We start from the raw sequence: 20,725 nt of genomic DNA, 5'->3' as shown, positions 1-20,725 counted from the left end.
TCACTCACCTACCCACCCCTAACTCTTAATATCCTGGCTGGGGGCAGCTCATTCTCTGACACTAAATTTTGCGAGGCAGGCGGTTAAGAAAGTTGTCCAGGAGCCTCTGCCCCTGTTTCCAATCTTACCTTAGCCACAAATTCACAAATGACAGCCAGCAAATAGAGAAAGACACCTGGTGTCCTGCCTCATTTACAATATGGGCATAATACTGAACTGTTGCTGAGGATTCCTGAGACAGGGCTTCCTCAGTGATGGCACCCAGCTTGTGAGAACTCCATATTCTGGGAGATTTACTCAGGGCCACTCCTGGGTGGCTTTTAGGGTCAGGGTGAAAACAGCATTTAGTTTAGAGAGAAGGTGAGAAAGAGGGGACATGATAGAAGTTTATAAGATTATGACTGGCATGGAGACGGTGGATAGAGAAGATTCTTTCTCCCTCTCTCATAATGCTTGAACTTGTGGGCATCCAATTAAGCTAGATGTTAGAAGATTCAGGACCGATCAAAGAAAGTACTTCCTGTTGTTGTTGTTGTTGTTGTTGTTGTTGTTGTTTTGTTGTTGTTGTTGTTGTTGTTATATTTATTTATACTCTGTCTTTCCCCCGATGGCACTCAAGGCAGCTTACAGATAAAATCAAAAACCACTAGAAACATAAGGCAAATCAATCAATAAAAGACAATTAAACGCTGATAGAATTAAAACTATATCCATATATAGTTACAATAAATGATAAACTATGGAACTTCCTTCCACAGGAGGTAGTGACGGCCACCAACCTCGATGGCTTTCAAAGCAGAATCCTGCTCAGGGCTGTCTTGAGCATATGCGGCGCCAGGGTGCAAAGATCTGCCCGGCGCACGCGCACACACACCCAGGTTGCCCAGTCCCAGACATGCAGGAGGGCAGAGCCGGCCGGCCACCTCCGCGTCTCGCTGGCTCGGTTGCCCCTGAACTTGTGGCACAGAGCCGCCCGCAGCAGAAGAGCCCGCCGTGGCGCTCTGACCAACAGACGGGGTCTTCCCCAGACTCAACTCTCTGGCCCCGGACTCTCGGCCTAGCGCCCCCGAGAGCCCGGCACCCAGGTGCCCCACACCCCTAGCGCCTATGAATAAGACGGCCCTGATTCGGCTTAGGGGCTTCCCTTTGGGCATCTGGCTGGCCACTGTGGGAGCAGGATGTTTTGACCTAAGCAATATTTTAAGATGTTCTCTTTCGTGTTTCATGGTGTGTTCCTTTCGTCTTGCACAACAGTGTCTCACTGTTTCAAAAAGTTTTGCCGGTGGAACCAGTGAACCACTAAGGGACATTTACCTGGCGCCACAGTGGATGCAGCCCTATCTAACTTTCTCCCTAACGCTGCCGAACTGTTTCTCATTAAGAGCAGGTTTGTTTCCTCAGGGCCGGCCCACCCATGAGGCAAAGTGAGATAATCGCCTCAGTTGGCAGGATCCACCAGGGCAGCAGATCCTGATGTTGAGTCCTACCCTCCCACCCCCACCCCCTGTTCCTGATAGAGATCTTCCCTGACCCCTTCTTAACTGGCATGGAGGAGGGAGTCACCATTTTGGGGTCTGCCTCAGGTGCCAAAATGTCTTGAGCTGGCCTTGGTCTCCCTTTTCTCCAATGAAATCAGCTGAAAAGCTCTGTGCGGCAACAGAGCCCACCTCAAAGCTGTGCGGGGATGCTGATCAGAGGCAGCCCTTGTGTGATTTGTGTAGTGCCAAGTTAAAGGTCCAGTGCCGCAGTTATTTATCCTTGTCAAGGAACAGTCCCCAGGGCTCACCTGGAAGATCTATCATCTGCAGGGGCCTTTCAAAAGCAGCACATGAAATATGGGCATTTCCCTTCCCCCTCCCCCTTCAAGGAACTGCGAAAGGCATTTTTGAACGGGAGATCAGCTTTGAACCTGATGAGCTCCACAGATCTCCAGATGAGCCAAACCTTAATAAAGCAGCAGCAACCTGAACGTTTCTGTAATTAAACCAATATTGCCTGGAATGGTTTTTTCTTTTCCAGATCAGGAAGCGTCTTGCACCACTGGAATGAAATCTACCACTTTGTGGAACATCTGGCCCACAAATTTATAAGGTAAGAAATTTGGCTGATAGAAGGAGGTTGATTTCAAGGAGCTTAAGCGTGATTGGTCTTCGGACGTGCATGTTTACTCGGAAGTAAGTTCCACTTTGTTCAATGGGGCTCGGTCCCAGGTAAATAAGTCCTTTTGTTTTGCTGAGTAAACATGCATGGAATCGGGCCTTCATGTCTAATTGTGGATTATACCAGAGGAGAATCAAGTTCTTTCATCTCTTGGCTTGTCCTTTTGATTCTTCATAACATCACAGCTGAGAAGAATTCATTGAGCAAATTCACAATTTAACTTGGCTGTGGAAGGGAACCCTCTAGTTTGTTTTGTCTTGAGCTTTCCTTCTGCCTTACTTTGGATCCTGTTTAATTAAAAGAAGGGAGCATAATTTATATTACAGAATGAATTCCAAAATGGATCCCTTCCTTCTGTATTTTCATGAGCAAGGTATCCTAAGGGTTCCACTCTGGTCAGTGACCGAAATAAATCGATTCATTCATTCTAAGGGTTCCTCTCTCCGTCCCATTAAATACTTTTGTTTTCGGTTTTTGTTTTTTTAAAACCAGCCATGGTTAACTTCTAGCCCTTGAGTTATGTTTCTCTAGATCAGGCATGTCCAACAGGTAGATCGTGATCTACCGGTAGATCACTGGACGTCTGCGGTAGATCACTGGTAGATCATTGGCTCCCCTAAAAAAAGCTCAACATTTTACCTCCTCCCAGAAAAATCTCAACAACTTTGACCTGAACCCCAAGAAAGGGGGTAGATCAGTGGCAGTTTTTAACTCTGTGAGTAAATCGCAGTCTCTTGGGAGTTGGCCACCCCTGCTCTAGATCACTGGTTCCCAAAAGGGGGTGGTGGGATTACTGGGGGTGGGGGTGGGGGCGCTGAGAGGCACTTATTTACGATTGACCGGTCTGGATCCCAAAACGAAGCACCTTCCTTGCTCCCTGCTCTTACTGCTTTCAAAGCTATTTCCTTAGGTTACATTCGTTTGTATTTATGGTTCTGAGTTGCCCACAGTTCACAAGATAGCAGTTATTGGAACAGCTGCCGATTTTCTTATTAATTTGTCACTGTACATCAGTGGTGGCTGAAGGTTTATACATGTTTGATAAATCGCTACCGATAAATATTTTATGCTCTAAATTTCCTTCACCCTTCTGTTTTCATTAATTAGAATGCGGGGGGGGGGGAATTCATGCAATATTCTTGGCTGAATTTTGTTGTGTTATTATCTTCCATAGTGGGCCATGCAAGCCGCTGTTCTGAATAATGCTTTTTATAGGCAAAATAAAATTAAATGAAATAAAAAATTCCTTCCAGTAGCACCTTAGAGACCAACTAAGTTTGTTCTTGGTATGAGCTTTTGTGTGCATGCACACTTCTTCAGATACACTGAAACGGAAGTCACCAGACATGTGCTGCGGTCTAAACCACTGAGCCTAGGGCTTGCTGATCAGAAGGTCAGCGGTTTGAATCCCCGTGACGGGGTGAGCTCCCGTTGCTCGGTCCCTGCTCCTGCCCACCTAGCAGTTCGAAAGCACGTCGAAGTGCAAGTAGATAAATAGGGACCGCTCCGGTGGGAAGGTAAATGGCGTTTCCGTGCGCTGCTCTGGTTTCGGTGTTCCATTGCGCCAGAAGCAGCTTAGGTATACTGGCCACATGACCTGGAAGCTGTCTGTGGACAAACGCCGGCCCCCTTGGCCAGTAAAGCAAGATGAGCACCACAAACCCAGAGTCGTCCGCGACTGGACCTGATGGTCAGGGGTCCCTTTACCTTTACCTGTGCCTCTTCACCTGTCCCACACGTGATGTCAAATATTACATCAGCTGTGGGGCAGGTGGGCATGGCTAGTTAGGCCCTGCAAGCTCAGTTGGTTCCCCACCGGCTTTTGACTTATGCTACAAACCAACAAGTTGCCATGGTGTTCTCCAAAGGATCCTGCAAGATCACCTTGCCTCATATCCACCCACTGGACTGCTTTGATCAGTGGAACTGGCAATGTTTCAGGTCCCCCATAGTAAAAAGGTAAAGGTAAAGAGACCCCTAAGCAATATTTTAAGATACTTTTTTGAATGTATTATATTCCTGGGTTGTTTTTTTTAGTGATGAGTTCATTGTTTTATCTTTTTCATAAACAGCTTTGAGGATTGTTTTTTTTTTTACAATCAAGTGGTCTGTATATTTTATGAAACAAATAAATAAACATATGGAAATATTTCTGACGGGTGCCAAAAAGAATACAGCGAAGATTGCTGCCTGATATCAATAGGCAGGGAGTTCCAGAGTGCAAAGGATGGATCATTATTTTTTTGGGTTCCAGCCCTAGATGGTTCAGAAATGATCCCTGGGTGGGTCCCAAACCTCTTTATGTGCACGTTTGTCCATGGTGAACCAAAGCGTCGATTGTAACCCTTGTGTTCCCTTTTTCCAGCCCCCAGTTGAGGATGTCCTTCATTGTTTTCTCAACCAGAGGCTCAACTCTGATGAGACTCACTGAAGACAGGTAAGAGGAAGCAGGGAAGGCAAGGGTGGTGGGTGGGCTGCAAAGGTCTGAGGCTTGTGGCTGCATCGTGCATTTTCCTCCTGCACACCTGTGCCCCTTGAGATTCAGTCTGCGCAACGGAACCAAATGGAAAGTCGGCTCTGCAAGGCCAGGAGCAAACACGGCCGTGTTGTAACTCCTGTGTACGTCTAAAGAAGCAGAATGTTGGAAGATCCAGAGAAGAAGAGGGAGAAGAAGAGTTTGGATTTGATATCCCGCTTTATCACTACCCTAAGGAGTCTCAAAGCGGCTAACATTCTCCTTTCCCTTCCTCCCCCACAACAAACACTCTGTGAGGTGAGTGGGGCTGAGAGACTTCAAAGAAGTGTGACTAGCCCAAGGTCACCCAGCAGCTGCATGTGGAGGAGCGGAGACGCGAACCCGGTTCCCCAGATTACGAGTCCACCACTCTTAACCACTACACCACAGAGCAGATAAAAGAAGAGACTTCTTCACACAGTGCAGAGTTAAACTATGGAACTCGCTCCCACAGGAGGCTTTGATGGCCACTGTCAGGGATCTGTCCCTGGCTCAGCACAGGGTGGTGGAAGGGCTCTCGGGATGCTACAGAGAGCCCCGGCCCCACCTGACCAGCAGCAGCTCCTCTGGCAGCGGAGGAAACAGCGAGGCTTCCTGTGGGGAGGGGCATGGGACTCGGGGGATGGAGAGTCGAGGCTCTGAGGATGCTGGAGAGAACCTGCACACCCCTGGCCCAAGGGGCGAGGAAGGAGGCACGCAATTTCCATCACCCCAAAGGCACAGAGGGGTGAAACGAAAGAGGGAAGGTGGGGTTTCCGTATACCGAAACTCTTTTGTTGGGGTCAGAACAGGAAGGGGCCATTCCTGGATTCTGCCGGCGTTTGATACAGACATGATCTTTTAACCTCAGCACTGTACATAGTGTGCACAATAAAACTGCTAAAGGAATGGTCGGAGTTTCGTCTGTTCTCTCATGAGCAACTACCTGCGGACCTTACAGCCACCAATCTAGATGGCTTTTAAAAGAAGATAATAATAATAATAATAATAATAATAAATTTTTATTTATACCCCGCCCTTCCCCGCGAAACCGGGCTCAGGGCGGCTAACACCAATAAAATCACAACAAAAACATAAAACAGTTCATTAAAATACAGATTAGAATACAATTTAAAACTAAATCTAAATCTAAATCTAAACAAATTCATGGAGGAGGAGACGACCAGCAATGGCTACTAGCCTTCACAGTCAGAGGCAGCAATGCTTTTGACAAAACAAAATAACAAAAAAAAAATCCTTCCAGTAGCACCTTAGAGACCAACTAAGTTTGTTCTCGGTATGAGCTTTCGTGTGCATGCGCACTTCTTCAGAGTAACACTTCTTTTGAGTAACAGTTGCTGGGAACTGCAGCAGGGGAGAGTGCTGCTCTTGCTTGCCGGTTAGCCACTTTGAGAAGTCTAGGTGGGCCATTGGGCTGACCCAGCAGATTCTTCATTTGTTCTTACGACAGAGTGTGTTCAGTATTGATGGGGTGCTTGCGAGGTCTGGTGCTGAGTCTTACAGCCGTGGGTTTGACTTCATATCCCTGTTCTGATTTTTGAACCCGTGTGCCTCTGGAGTTTGAAAACCTTGCAGAGCATTTCTTTTTAAAGACTGCCGTGGTCAAAAAGCCCTCCAGCACCTTGTCGTGGAATATGTTTGGGTACTGGGATGGTGCTGGTGGGGTTTGCGGCATTTTTGAAACAAACTAGAAGCTAGCCTTTGAGAAAATGCCTGGTGGAATGAGGAGGCTGTTTCTTGTACACAATCATGACACAACAGGCTCCACACTTTCACCCTTGAAGTGTTTCTTTAAAAGCCAACTTAAAATGATGTGGAGCGGGCCACGAGTGCTACAATCAGCTCAATTAAAGTTTCCACAGAATAAATCATAACAAGGGAACTTGTGGGAGAAACGCTTTTCCCTGTCCACTTTCTCCGTGCCATGTGTAATTTTATTTTATATTGATGATATTCACTCTCCTGGGGACACTCCCAAAAGTCCCCAAAACACACCTGAAATGGTTAAGCCTTCCGGCCTCATTAATATGATGGTGCTTCTCATCAAGTAAGGAATTAAAACAGATAATGTTACTGTGAAATGTTAACCGTTCAACTGGAATCTCCCTGGAAAACCAAACTCTTTGCGCTAATTGCGAACTTAAGAAATGGGAATTTGTCAACAAATGTGCGCTGACTGTTGGATTTTGTGGAGCCCCCCACCCCCCATACGTTGACTGAACTGGCAATCTCCTTCCCATGGAGATACTAGCAGCATGAGTTCATTCGGAGATAGTCTGAGGACCACAGAGGCGTTATCTTGGCTTGAAAGCCTTCCGAACTCCACTTGGCTCCTTCGAGTCAGTTTTCACAGCTGAGTGAAACACCACAGAGCCCACCCTGCTCAGCCTGTTTTTAATCTGTCTGTGTGCCTGCGTTTTGAAAAGATTAAATTGGATGTCCAAGGACTTTTAAAAGTCTTTCCCATGAACTCATTAATCTTGAAGTTGGTTTGGATGGAGGAAGAGAGGGAAGAGGGTGGCTGCTTTCGCATAAATCTGGAGCCTGAAGATTAGACTCTCGTAATACTAGAGACCGTGGACGTCCGACGAAGATTCAGGACAGGTAAAAGGAAGTTCTTCCTCACACAGTGCATAGCTCAACTATGGAACTCCCTCCTGCAGGAATCAGTGATGGATCCGTTTAACTTCCACAGCTTATGACAATTGCTTTCTCCATTTGCCTCGAGTTCGACTGATTTTCACTCAGCAATTTAGCAAAGGCGGGGGGGGGGGAATCCATACCCCTGGGCCACCCCCCAAACAATGCCCTGCCATGCTGTCCTTCCTCTTTTCTGAAGCCAGTTAAAATTGTCTGCTAAGCTATAGATTCTGCTAAGCTCTTGAGAGTCCCATGGACTGCAAGAAGATCAAACCTATCCATTCTCAAAGAAATCAGCCCTGAGTGCTCACTAGAAGGACAGATCCTGAAGTTGAGGCTCCAGTACTTTGGCCACCTCATGAGAAGAGAAGACTCCCTGGAAAAGACCCTGATGTTGGGAAAGATGGAGGGCACAAGAAGAAGGGGACGACAGAGGATGAGATGGTTGGACAGTGTTCTCGAAGCTACCAACATGAGTTTGGCCAAACTGCGAGAGGCAGTGAAGGATAGGCGCGCCTGGCGTGCTCTGGTCCATGGGGTCACGAAGAGTCGGACACGACTGAACGACTGAACAACAACAACAACAACAACAAAAGCTATAGATATGTTACACAATGCGATTTATAAAATCTAGCTCTATAAACTTCATTGATTCATCAAAATATTGTGAGCAAGAAGGTCTAGCTGCTTAAATTCTGTGTAGTATGAAGGCGAGGACTGGCTGGGAGGGACCGAATAAAGGACTATAGAACCATAGAATTGTAGAATTGGAAGGCCACCTCGCCCAACTCCCTGCAATGCAGGAATACTTACGAGGTGTTCAAGAAACTGGTCCTGAGCACAGCTTGGGCCCCAGGATATAGTCTGAAGTGCACCCAGGAGACTTACCACCTTGTGGAAGCTAATCAGGTCTGGTCAGTCCCTGGAAGGGAGACATTTCAGTGAATATATCTACATTCTCTTTTCTTCCATTGATGGTAGAAAGGCAGGATATTGATGTAGGAAAACGTATTACAAAAATGAAAAGAACATGCTTGACATAATTTTATTTATTTGTAAAAATACTTGCATGCCGCTGTGTCATAAAATATACAAACTGTATAAGCAGTTTGCAGCAATAAAAACAAGCCAACAAAATACAGTAAAACCGTAAAAGTTAAAAGCAGATATCAGTTTACTATTGTGGATGGATGTATACCTAATTGCCTGGATTGGTCTGGAGAAATAGAAAGGTTTCCCGCAGGTGCTTAAAGACAGCACAAAAGGTTGAATTGGCTTGATTTGGCATCTAAAAATGTGCCCCCTGTTTCAACTGCGTTGCATTTCATTTTGAATATCGTTTGGAATGGGCAGAGCTAAAATCCTTATATCTGAATGTTACTCCTCGTGCACCCATTTTATCCATAGCGAGTTGGCTTTCCCTCAGCAGAGATGTTGTGTTCTGCTGTTTCAGGGAGCAGATCCGTCAAGGCTTGGAGGAGCTCCAGAAGGTCCTGCCAGGAGGAGACACGTACATGCACGAAGGCTTCGAGAGGGTAAATCGCAAACCGCGCCAGCGTGGCATTTGCTCCCAATCACACTGTGGGTGGGCAGCAGGTGGATCGGGCCCGAAACATGGCTGTTTCCAAACATGGCCCCCTATTCCTCTCACGTTCCTCTTTATGGTTCTGACGGTCATTTTTGTTTCTCTTTCAGGCAAGTGAGCAAATTTACCATGAAAATGTTCAAGGTAAGAATGAGTTTTTTGGGGGGGGGGTGTCACTAAATGGAAGTTGCTTTATTGTCATAGAATCATAGAATCCTAGAGTTGGAAGAGACCACAAGGGCCATCCAGTCCAACCCAGGAAACACCATCAAAGCATTCCTGACAGATGACTGTCAAGCCTCTGCTTAAAGACTTCCAAAGAAGGAGACTCCACCACACTCCTTGGCAGCAAATTCCACTGCCGAACAGCTCTCACTGTCAGGAAGTTCTTCCTAATGTTTAGGTGGAATCTTCTTTCTTGTAGTTTGAATCCATTGCTCCGTGTCCGCTTCTCTGGAGCAGCAGAAAACAACCTTTCTCCCTGCTCTATATGACATCCTTTTATATATTTGAACATGGCTATCATATCACCCCTTAACCTCCTCTTCTCCAGGCTAAACATACCCAGCTCCCTAAGCCGTTCCTCATAAGGCCTGTAAGTGATGGATGGATGGTCCCTGCCGCTTCTGCTGCCCTAACTGTGGAAAATGTCAGCTTTACCGGTAGATCCCTGCCCTTGAACTGACCTGCTCAGAAAGGGAACCTCTAAAGAACTGAGGCCAACAGTAGTAACAAGTCTCCAGGCTTTATTGACATATTAAAAGCCAACCTATTGCTGGGTCTAGTTATGGCATCAGCCTGAGAGTTCTTTTTTATTTATTTAAATAATCTTTAGCAATGTAAAAGCAAATAAATATACCTGTACGTACTTTGAATAAAAAAAAACAAAAGAAGAGAAATAAAAGGGGGGGGGGAAATAAACAACAAAAAAGGAAAAATATGGAAAGCTTTAAACCATCAAGAAATAGATATTTCATCATACAAAACAACATTCTACAATCATAAATAACAACAACAACAACTTCCAATTCTTCACATTGTAATTGTATTTTATTTTCCCTTAAATTTAACGCACATTTTCTATTACTTCATTTAATCCTTTGTATTCTTGTCCTGAGTCTCTTTTATATAGTTTTTTACAAGAGTCGGTTGAATTCCGCTAGGAGATTGTTATTCAGATAGTATGTTTTTACATTCGTACATTTTTTAATTCGACCGTCAGTCAAAAAAAATAATACATTTGTACAGAATTGAAAAAACCTCTGAAGGAACTTTGAAGGAAAAAAAAAAGGAAAACATAACCCACGACGGAATGGAGCTAAACAGATAGCCCCATATCGATACAATCAATTAAAATCTTGCGACGCTTAAAAGCTAAAAAAATTTTTTTTAGCCGCCTGGGAGGCTGTACTTCTAGTGACATTGTTCAGTAAGTATAAAACCTGTCTTTCTCTGGATAGAAAGCTAAATTGACGTAAAAGTGGAGCTATAAGGTTTTGCCTGAGTTCTACATAGAGAGGACAAGTCAGAAGAATATGTTTGGTAGACTCAACCACGCCCATAGTGAATATTCTTTAAAAAAAATATTCCATTGTCTATATACCTTTTGATTGGAAAGCCCTGAGAGTTCTTAAGCAACTGGAATGTGAATCTGTGATTTGGCCCTAAGATCAGCTTTTATACCTGAGGAATGGGAAAGCCTTGCTCCGAGTTTACCGTTTGTTCTGAAACAGTTTATAGAGTTTTAGGATTGCAGAGTTAGAAGGGGTCCTTAGGCTCGTCTAGTCCAACTTGCCAGCAATGCAAGAAAAAAACACAGGGCTTTTCTCTTTGCAAAAAAAGCTGCAAAACTTTTTAGCTGATCCTCAAAAAAAACAACACAGGGCTTTTAGAGGAAGAGAACCAGAAAAAAAATTTTTTTTCTTGTTTCCTCCTCTAAAAACGAGGTGCGCCCTATAGTCTGGTGTGCCCTATGGAGCGAAAAATATAAGTTTTAGATGGCCCCAATCCTCTTGGGTGCTACTTTTTTCCCCCAACTGCTTTCCTCAACTGCCCCAGAAAGCAGGTGAACCCAAGACCAGCAGAGTATCTAAACTGATTTTTCATTCTCTCCAGCAATGTGGCAATTAAAAAAAATATGCTCTTGGGTTTTTTTGGGGGGGGGGCACTCTAACCATAAGGTATTTTAAAGAGGCTGTTAATTAGTGGGGCTTTTGCTTTTTTTCTCCCTTGCAGGTAGATGTCTTGTGAATATATTTAGCTTTGACAAGTGCAAAATGTCATCTTTAGCATGTAATCCTTAATTTCAGAGGCCTCTCAGATTTACTGCAAGGAGCTGCCGGCAGCCATCCAAATTACCTTTAATTGGTTCTGCTTCATGATGGCTGTGTGCTTTTCGGTTGATAGCGATGACAAGCCTGGGCCGTGCTTAAGAGCAAGATAACAATCTCCTTGGGAGAAGAATGCATTTTGGCAGGCGGCGCTGCAATCTAGATGATAATATGCTTGGCTCTTCTACTTTACAAGCGATTCTGTCATAGTGGGGCCAGCTCCCAAATAGGTCCAGGGTTCATGAACCTTTCAGAGCATCATTTGCACCCGGGGCCAAACTCTACAGCATGGAGGGCACAGCCCCACCTAATCAGCAGCAACCATTGATTCATCTGTTTATTGTGTATAGCATTTATATTTCACCTTTATCTCCAAGGAGCTCAGGATGGTGAACATAGTTCTCCTCCTTCTCCTCATTTAAACCCACAACAGCCAAGTCAGGCTGTTGGCGATATAGTGACTGGCCCCAGGGCCACCTAGTGAGATACAACGTAGCTGAGTGGGGATTTGAACCCTGGTCTCCCAGGCCCTAGTCCGACACCTTAACCACTGTGCCACGCTGGCTCTGGCATGGATCCAACTCTCCCTTCCTCACCCCTACTGTAGGACAGGGAATTTTTTTTAAATTCCTTCCAGTAGCACCTTAGAGTCCAACTAAGTTAATTCTTGGTATGAGTTTTCGGGTGCATGCACACTTATTCAGTTTTTTTTTTAAAAAATTTTAGTTTTGTTTTGACTATGGCAGACCAACACGGCTACCTACCTGCCACAGAACATGAGTCGCTGATAAGTTTTAGAAAGCATGAGTGCGTGCTCACAGTCGTTCCACTGACCTGTGCTTTCTGGGTTAAGCCCAAGGTCAGCCTCGTCCAGTGTTCTTACCATCCATGTCAGCAGTGAGCTACCAGGTAGCCCAGGAGACTCTGACCTTCCTTCTGGCTGTGGGAACCTTTATATAATATAGTTGCAGAGTTAAACGTTTGTAAGGACGTTCAGTGGTTGCTCATGAAGAATCAGCCAGACGCAGAACTTCTAAGCTAAGTTCTTTATTGTGCACCTTATTTACAGTGGACCTCTTCTGGTTCTTTCGCCAGCAAAAAAGGCGCGGGATCCTGAACCCCCGCCTGCCCCTGCCATGTCCTTCCTGCCTCCCCCTTAGGAGCGTGGGAACCTGACCCCGTTCCCCGCTATCCCTGCAATGCTGAGGCTCTGCGATCCTGTCAGAGCCCCTGCACCGCCTTCCTGCCTCCGACTCCCCCTCCCCACTGGAGGAATGGTAGCTTCCGGAGGAGGAGGAGGGGGAGGACGAGCTGGTGAAATGGACAGGGGGTTCCTTATATTGCAGACCCTCCAGCGATCCCACCGAGCGCGGGGAGGGGGGGGGGTTCCTGACAACGTTCCTTATTTAAAACTGCACAGCGACAAACGGCTTGCTGACTCGTTTGAGTCTTTCGTCCTTTCTTGATTGTCAATCCCTTTATCCCCCTCAAAATAATGATACACATGAATCTGATTAATAACCAAAGTAAAGTAATTTGCTGACAGGTTCATTCATGTACATATTTAGGTTACAAAACAAAAGATATAAACTATATTAGTGAGTCTCTTAACACATACAAATGGCACAGAAGACTTGGACATAGAGACATCAACGTCATTCTAGAGCTACAGAAAGGTAAACTTGCGAAAGGGCTGCAGGTAACAGCAAGTGATACAATTACAACAAAATGTGTCAGTTGTATTACTGAGAAAGCTGTAAAACCATCATTTCCATGCTGCTAAGAGCACTAAAGGGAGGTAATAGTACCACTATATAAGGGAGGTAATAGTACCACTATATTCTGCTCTGGTCAGACCTCACCTGGAATACTGTGTCCAGTTCTGGGCACCACAGTTCAAGAAGGATACTGACAAGCTGGAACGTGTCCAGAGGAGGGCAACCAAAATGGTCAAAGGCCTGGAAACGATGCCTTATGAGGAACGGCTTAGGGAGCTGGGTATGTTTAGCCTGGAGAAGAGAAGGTTAAGGGGTGATAGGATAGCCATGTTCAAATATATAAAAGGATGTCATATAGAGGAGGGAGAAAGGTTGTTTTCTGCTGCTCCGGAGAAGCGGACACGGGGCAATGGATTCAAACTACAAGAAAGAAGATTCCACCTAAACATTAGGAAGAACTTCCTGACAGTGAGAGCTGTTCGACAGTGGAATTTGCTGCCAAGGAGTGTGGTGGAGTCTCCTTCTTTGGAGGTCTTTAAGCGGAGGCTTGACAGCCATCTGTCAGGAATGCTTTGATGGTGTTTCCTGCTTGGCAGGGGGTTGGACTGGATGGCCCTTGTGGTCTCTTCCAACTCTATGATTCTATCAGAGACCCATAACAGACACTGCCCACTTGCTGTGTGTTTGCTTGGTTGCAAATCCAAGTCTGTTGCTATATACTGTTCAGTAATGGTTGATAAGGCACAGATACCAGCCGTAATTCTTCTGTTGTGGCCTGAACAGCACAATAATTCTGTAGAGCAAGTCTGACTAGAGAAGAAGCAGGACAAAAGAGTTTAATGTACAACGGCACCCTTGGAACACCTTCCAACACTGGTGAAAGAACCAGCCATTGCTTCGCCAAACTTACCCTTTGCACCACGCTTTCTGGGCAGAGATCCGTGCTTTAAAGCTCCATGTCCAAGTGCCCCCCTTTTTTTGCACCAGAGTTTTCTCTTCTGCATTTCAGGGGGTTGGACTAGATGACCATCAGAGGTCCCTTCCGACTTCACAGTTCTGTGGTTCTATGATTCCATGCACCCACATGCCATTTGATAATGCTCCACTTCATCTCCTCACTCACCGTATTGACGGAACGGCTTTCCTCTCTCTTCAGGTTATAGGACGGCGAGTGTCATCATTGCACTGACAGACGGAGAGCTTCACGAGGACCTTTTCTTCTACGCAGAAAGAGAGGTAAATGGGATGGGTTGAAAATCAGTGGGAAGATGATGGAGTGGGCCCCTGGCTCCCCATACCTCCTGCTCCCAACATGCCTGTTCAGTCAAAGGTGGGTTTTGTCAGCAGGGAAAGTCTTTGTCTTGCCTTCAATGAAACTGTGTGAGCCAAATCATCTGCTTATGTGGGTCATGTATGGTTCTTGAATATGTGGAGTCTGTATTTCTTCTGAGCACGGACAGAAGACCTTGCCCTTTCTCCCTACTAAATGCCAACCTACCTGCACACACCGATGCAGGTGGCGCTGTGGCCTAAACCACAGAGCCTAGGGCTTGCCGATCAGAAGGTTGGCGGTTCGAATCCCTGCGACAAGGTGAGCTCCCGTTGCTCGGTCCCAGCTCCTGCCCACCTAGCAGTTCGAAAGCACGTCAAAGTGCAAGTAGATAAAGAGGTACTGCTGTCGCACGAAGGTAAACGGTGTTTCCGTGTGCTCTGGTTTCCGTCACGGTGTTCTGTTGTGCCAGAAGCGGTTTAGTCCTGCTGGCCACATGACCCGGAAAGCTGTCTGTGGACAAACACCGGCTCCCTCAGCCTGAAAGCAAGATGAGCGTCGCAATCCCAGAGTCGCCTTTGACTGGACTTAACTGTCCAAGGGTCCTTTACCTTTTAATTTTAATATTTATTTATTTATTTATTTATTTATTTATTTATTTATTTATTTATTTATACATACATACATACCCCCGCCCATCTGGCTGTGTTTCCCCAGCCACTCTGGGCGGCTTCCAACAGAACATTAAAATGCAATAATCTATTAAACATTAAAAGCCTCACTAAACAGGGCTGCCTTCAGATGTCTTTTAAGAATCTGGTAGTTGTTTTTCTCTTTTTACCTTTTACCTGCACACACCAAATTTTAGGGAGCAGAGCTTCTGCATCAGAGGCAAGGCATTCTGGACAGATGCGATTCCTGGCCTCATCTATAGCTCTTTGCCTGACCAGCCTTGGTGTGGTGAAACAGGCAGTGGCATATGCTGGCTGTTCATTTCTGTGGTCATGGCACTTGCCATTTCACAGAGGAAGGGTTGAGACTGAGTGACCTATCCCAGTGCACCCATCTTTTAGAAACCCTCATACTAAAATACTCCTCCCACCATAATGCAGGGTTGCTGCAGACAGCTTCTCAAGCACATCTCCCTGTACTTGCAAGGGATAGCATAAGTGAAGCTGTACGTTTGGGTGCCAGCAAAACCAAGTGCCCTCAAGGAAATTATGGGGCCACCATGTAAACAGCAGTGGCAGCCCAGAGGGGTTTCTCCTACCCAGTCCATAGCCACACCTCAGCTGGGGTTTGAAATTTCAAATGCATCCCATCCAAACCACATGTAGCATTTGACCCATCCGTCTAGACCACACTGGCTTCCACCGACCGCCTCTGAGAATCAGCCTGGCTTACCAACACCCTGTCCTTAGCCATGCTCCTTTCCAACCCCTGTTCTTATTAAAAACCCAAGAAAAGGCACGGCCTTTATCTCCCTTCTCCATGCAGATGAAAAACCAACATTTTATCTCTCTCCAGGTTTTTCAGAAAAAGCAAAGGACCTCTTTCTTTGAGACAACTCCTTCATTAATCTTGTTTTGCCTCAGGAGAGAGTGAGGTATCAGGTTCCGTGAGGCCGGTGGCATACCTTTGCACCCATAAAGATCATGTTTTGCCTGTCTGACTCTGTCTGCCTGGTGATCTAAACTGGCATGTGTTTTAAGCAAGCCTGACAGCAGGACTTTTGATTTCTTTCTGGAGACTCAGGCAGACAAGGGGAACTTTGTCCAGACAAGCTGGAAGCCACAGACTGACGGTTCAGAGGTCTGTCTCATAGATAGACAGATGCATGTGACAAAATGGCTGCAGAGTTCACCTAAAATTGCACCTCATCTGGGGAAGGAAATAAGAAAATGGAAACAGATCTGTTAGCTTTTCTATGTGCAGAGCCTTTGGCAAGAACTGTATCCTGCAACCATCAAGGAGTAGGAACTGGATCTGGCCCCCAAATGAGAGGACCCTTAATGTGGAGCATTGTGAGACCATCATCCCTGGTGCGATTTTAAAATTTTAATTGAAAAGCAGGAAATAAGTTTTCTTAAAAACTAAGAGAGCTGGCTTGGCACGCATCCTGTGCCACCTGTTTGGAATCAAGCCCAGGTGTCCTGAAAGAAAGTGCAGGTAGCAGATCAGGGTGTGGGAGGGGCTGAGGGAAAGACCGCATTTGAGCTTCATACATTCAGCTGTTTATTACACTTATATCCCAGCTATCCTACATTCAGTGCCCCACCCTCACAACAAACCTGCAAGGTAGGTTAGGCTGAGAGGCAGTGGCTGGCCCAAGGTCACCTGGTGAGCTTCCTGGCTGAGTGGGGACTGAAGCCCTCGTCTCTCTCATGTCCTAGCCCAGCACTCTAACCACTACACCAGGCTAGCTCTTAATCCACTAGCTCCTAATTCACTTTCCCCTCCATTCAGGTTAGACTGGCGTAGTCCACACCCACATGAATTTTGCACATGAGGAGTCTTTCCTGTTCATGCCAAGAGTCTGTCTCCTGAATTTTGCACCAGCTGGAGTTTCAAACTCTCTTCAAAAGCAGCCCCGCGTATCTCACGTTGCAGTAATCTAACCTAGAGGTCACCTGAGCACGGATTGCTGAACCCAGGTTGTCCTCATTCAGTTGATGGGTGGTCCCATATTTTAGGGCTCATCCAGACTTCCTTTTGTGCTAGATATCTTAGGCACATGTCTGCACTTCTTGTTCAAGCATAGAGGTGTTTCAGTTGTTGTTGTTGTTTTTGTCCCGGTGCTTTCTCTGGGAAAACCTGCATTTCACTGCTGAATCAGAGCTATTATTATTATTATTATTATTATTATTATTATTATTATTAATTAATACCCCACCCATTTGGCTTGGTTTCCCCAGCCACTCTGGGTGGCTTCCAGCAAAATATTAAAATACAATAATTCATCAAATATTAAAAGCTTCCCTAAACAGGGCTGCCTTCAGATGTCTTCTAAAAGTCAGATAGTTGTTTAGTTCCTTGACATCTGGTGGGAGGGTGTTCCACAGGGCGGGTGCCACTACCGAGAAGGCCCTCTGCCTGATTCCCTGTAACCTCACTTCTCGCACTGAGGGAACCGCCAGAAGGACCTCGGCGCTGGACCTCAGTGTCCGAGCAGAACGATGGGGGTGGAGACGCTCCTTCAGGCCGAAGGGCCGAGGCCGTTTAGGGCTTTAAAGGTCAGCACCAACACTTTGAATTGTGCCAGGAAACGTACTGGGAATATCAGTGGAAAATCCAATTGCTATTTGCTCTGATTCAGTGGTAAAACACAGGACCTCTGATCCCCCAGGCTACGCTGAATGGCCATGAAGAGCAAATGCTTCATTTGCAAGCAGGCCACAGAGTGTGGAATCTATTCCTAGTCAGAGAAAGCGTCCTGGCCAAACCAATCCCAATTCCTCAGTAACAGGATAAGGCAACTGGATGTGCTCCATGCACAATGTCTCCCTCCCTGGATTAAATTTCAATTTTTTTTTTGTTGCAGTGGGTGGAGTTGGGAGTTCAGGCCAGCGGTTGTCATAACTGGGAGATCACCCTCCTCCCTGCATTAATGTTGCAATAAACCACCCCCCTGCCATTTAAACGCACGAAAGGAAGCAAAAGGGTGGCTTAGCCAGGTTTTTCAGAGCTTTAAGAGGGAACTTGGGACATGGGTGGCGCTGTGGTCTAAATCACTGAGCCTAGGGCTTGCCGATCGGAAGGTTGGCGGTTCGAATCCCTGCAAAGGGGTGAGCTCCCGTTGCTCGGTCCCTGCTCCTGCCAACCTAGCAGTTCAAAAGCACGTCAAAGTGCAAGTAGATAAATAGGTACCACTCCATCGGGAAGGTAAATGCCGTTTCCATGCGCTGCTCTGGTTCTCCAGAAGCGGCTTAGTCATGCTGGCCACATGACCCAGAAAAATGGTCTGCGTAAGCGGATGAACGCCGGCTCCCTCAGCCAGTAAAGCGAGATGAGCATCACAACCCCAGAGTCGTTTGCAACTGGACTTAATTGTCAGGGGTTCCTTTACCTTTAAGAGGGAGCTTAGCAGGCAAAAGAGTCAGTGATACAGAGCCGTTATTTCTGCAATACATCCCAGGTCAGAATGACATGTCGTTAGTTAGGTAGTCTCCTGTGCGTAGTTTTATTGACTCTTAACAGGATTTTGATACTTGGATCAGGCTGATTGTGTATCTGCTAAAGGCCGAGAGAGATGCTGTATCAGGCAGCCTGATGAAATGCAACGCTGTGATGGTGTGAAAAGTTGGATTTGTTCTGACCGGAAGCTGGAGGGAACCATTAACAGGAATGGAAATGTGGAGGTGGTGGTGAAGTCGTTCCCCCCCCCCCCAACCCACAGTAAAAGTAGAATTTTGAACCTTGAGCACCCAAATGGAAAGATTGCTTTTGTGGAATGAAAATGAAGGTATTCCAGCAAAAAATAATAATAATGAAAAAGTGATGATAGTAAAATTTGGACGGAAATAAATTTGCATTTGCAAGAAACAGGTCCACTTGCTAGATCTGATTTTTTTTCTTTTTCTTCTTCTTTTGTCTCTTATTTCAATCATACTGTTTTTGTTTGTTATTATTCCGGCCCTGGTTTTTGTTATGTTTTAATTTGTTTTATGACAAGTCACCTTGGGATAATCTTCTGGGACTGAAAGGGGGCATATAAATTTTCTTCTAAAACGAAAGGAGTGTGGTGGAGTCTCCTTCTTTGGAGGTCTTTAAGCAGAGGCTTGACGGCCATCTGTCAGGAATGCTTTTATGGTGTTTCCTGCTTGGCAGGGGGGTTGGACTGGATGGCCCTTGGGGTCTCTTCCAACTCTATGATTCTATGATTCTATGAAATACATCAGTTCTGAGAGTATAGCATTCATCCTTAATAATGCAAATGCTATCATTAAAAGTTCAGGATGTGACTGGCTTCTGTACCTGCTCTCCAGGGCCTGGAAGCGTATTCTTGCTTTAGCAGCTCCAAGTCTGAGGGGGACCCTGGGCAAATGGATCAGGTCCAGCTTACTGGTTGGCAGTGGGCAGCCCAGTGTGATGTAGTGGTTAGAGTGCTGGGTTAGGATCTGGGAGAGACCAGGGTTCAAATCCCCACCCAGCCGTGAAATTCACTGGGTGATCTTGAGCTAGTCACTCACTCTCAGCCTAGCCCACCTCTGGGGAGCAGCAGCAGTATGCATGCCACCTTGAGGTCTCTGGAATATAAATGTAAAGGTGAAATATAAATTTTAAAAAAAGAAAGATATGGCGATGGTCAGAAGGCTGGACTCCACTGGGCCTACCATTTTCATTTGGGAAAACTAAAGCTCAATACCTCCCTGTTGACTATCATGGGAAAACTTCTTTACCCCTTTTGACAGAAGTGGATGAAATTTGAAGGAAATATCTCTTTTCAATGTCTCCATTTCCTATAACTTTAAGACGCTCTCTTTTCCCTACTGGTGAACTTGTAGACAGACTTGTTAGGCGTGGGCAGGTAAAATGGCCGGGTGGTTTGGCTGGCCGAGTGGGTAGGAGAGAGTTAGCCACCACTTCTTTAAAGGAAGCTCAAACCACAAAGACAGCCACAAAGACAAGCCATGAAAACCATGTCCACGTGATTACGTCTTTAATCTGTGTTGGTCATTATCTATGCTTTATTCTCTTGCTCAAGGCAAACCGATCCCGTGACCTGGGGGCAACTGTGTACTGTGTTGGCGTGAAAGATTTCAATGAAACACAGGTAAGTTCCCAATATACCAGATTGGCACAAAACAGCAGTTTTTTAAAAAGTGTGTGTGGACTCCCATCTTTTATAGGAATGTTTTGTAAGAATGCTAGCTGGCAGCACGTGCACTTTGGAACTCCCTGCCTATTGAGCTCAAGTAGGCGCCTTCGCTGTAATGTTTTTGGTGCCTGCTAAAAACATCATTGTTTAGACGAGCCTACAAGATGTTTAGAAAGTTAACGCGAATTTAATCTTTCATGAGCCTATTGCTATTTCAACTTCTTGCAGCTTTAAAATTACTGTTCATTTTTCTTGGTGATAAGTTTATTGTTTCATCTTTTTTGTAAACTGAGGTTGGGTTTTTCCCCCCACAGTCAAGTGATGTATAAACTTTATGACATGAATAAGAGAACCAGTGCTACCCATGGCATGTTTGCTCAGTTCCCCATTCTCCACATATGCTAACCACCCTCAAATACCCAAAGGGCTTTAACGGTTTAAGATGGAACAAGCTTGTTTTCTGCTGCTCCAGAGGGGAGGACCCAGACTAACTGATTCAAATCACAAGAAAGGAGAATCCAAGTAAATATTAGGAAGAATTTTCTGACAGTAAGAGCCGTTAGACAGTGGAACATAGTCTCCCTGAAGGTGGTGGACTCTCCTTGGTTGGAGGTTTTGAAACGGAGGTTGGATGGCCAGCTCTCCGGGAGCCTTTTAGCTGTGGATTGATGACCCTTGGGGGTGTACCT

The 20,725-nt window shown here is 45.7% G+C and overlaps 1 protein-coding gene across 1 annotated transcript in view; it reads left to right on the top strand.

The window, feature by feature from the left end:
• ANTXR1 (ANTXR cell adhesion molecule 1) overlaps nucleotides 1–20,725 on the top strand; it is a 124,338-nt gene that overhangs the window by 11,718 nt on the left and 91,895 nt on the right. Inside the window, exons 2-7 of the mRNA XM_033159164.1 lie at nucleotides 2,020–2,091; nucleotides 4,526–4,597; nucleotides 8,769–8,850; nucleotides 9,011–9,044; nucleotides 14,105–14,184; nucleotides 19,923–19,991. Of these exons, the coding sequence (XP_033015055.1) occupies nucleotides 2,020–2,091; nucleotides 4,526–4,597; nucleotides 8,769–8,850; nucleotides 9,011–9,044; nucleotides 14,105–14,184; nucleotides 19,923–19,991 (409 nt within the window). The remainder of the gene's footprint in view (nucleotides 1–2,019; nucleotides 2,092–4,525; nucleotides 4,598–8,768; nucleotides 8,851–9,010; nucleotides 9,045–14,104; nucleotides 14,185–19,922; nucleotides 19,992–20,725) is intronic.

Source organism: Lacerta agilis, chromosome 8, assembly GCF_009819535.1.
Source record: "Lacerta agilis isolate rLacAgi1 chromosome 8, rLacAgi1.pri, whole genome shotgun sequence".
Classification (NCBI taxonomy): domain Eukaryota; kingdom Metazoa; phylum Chordata; class Lepidosauria; order Squamata; family Lacertidae; genus Lacerta; species Lacerta agilis.
The sequence above is the reverse complement of the archived record's forward strand: the minus strand, read 5'-3'. Positions and strand labels throughout refer to the sequence as shown.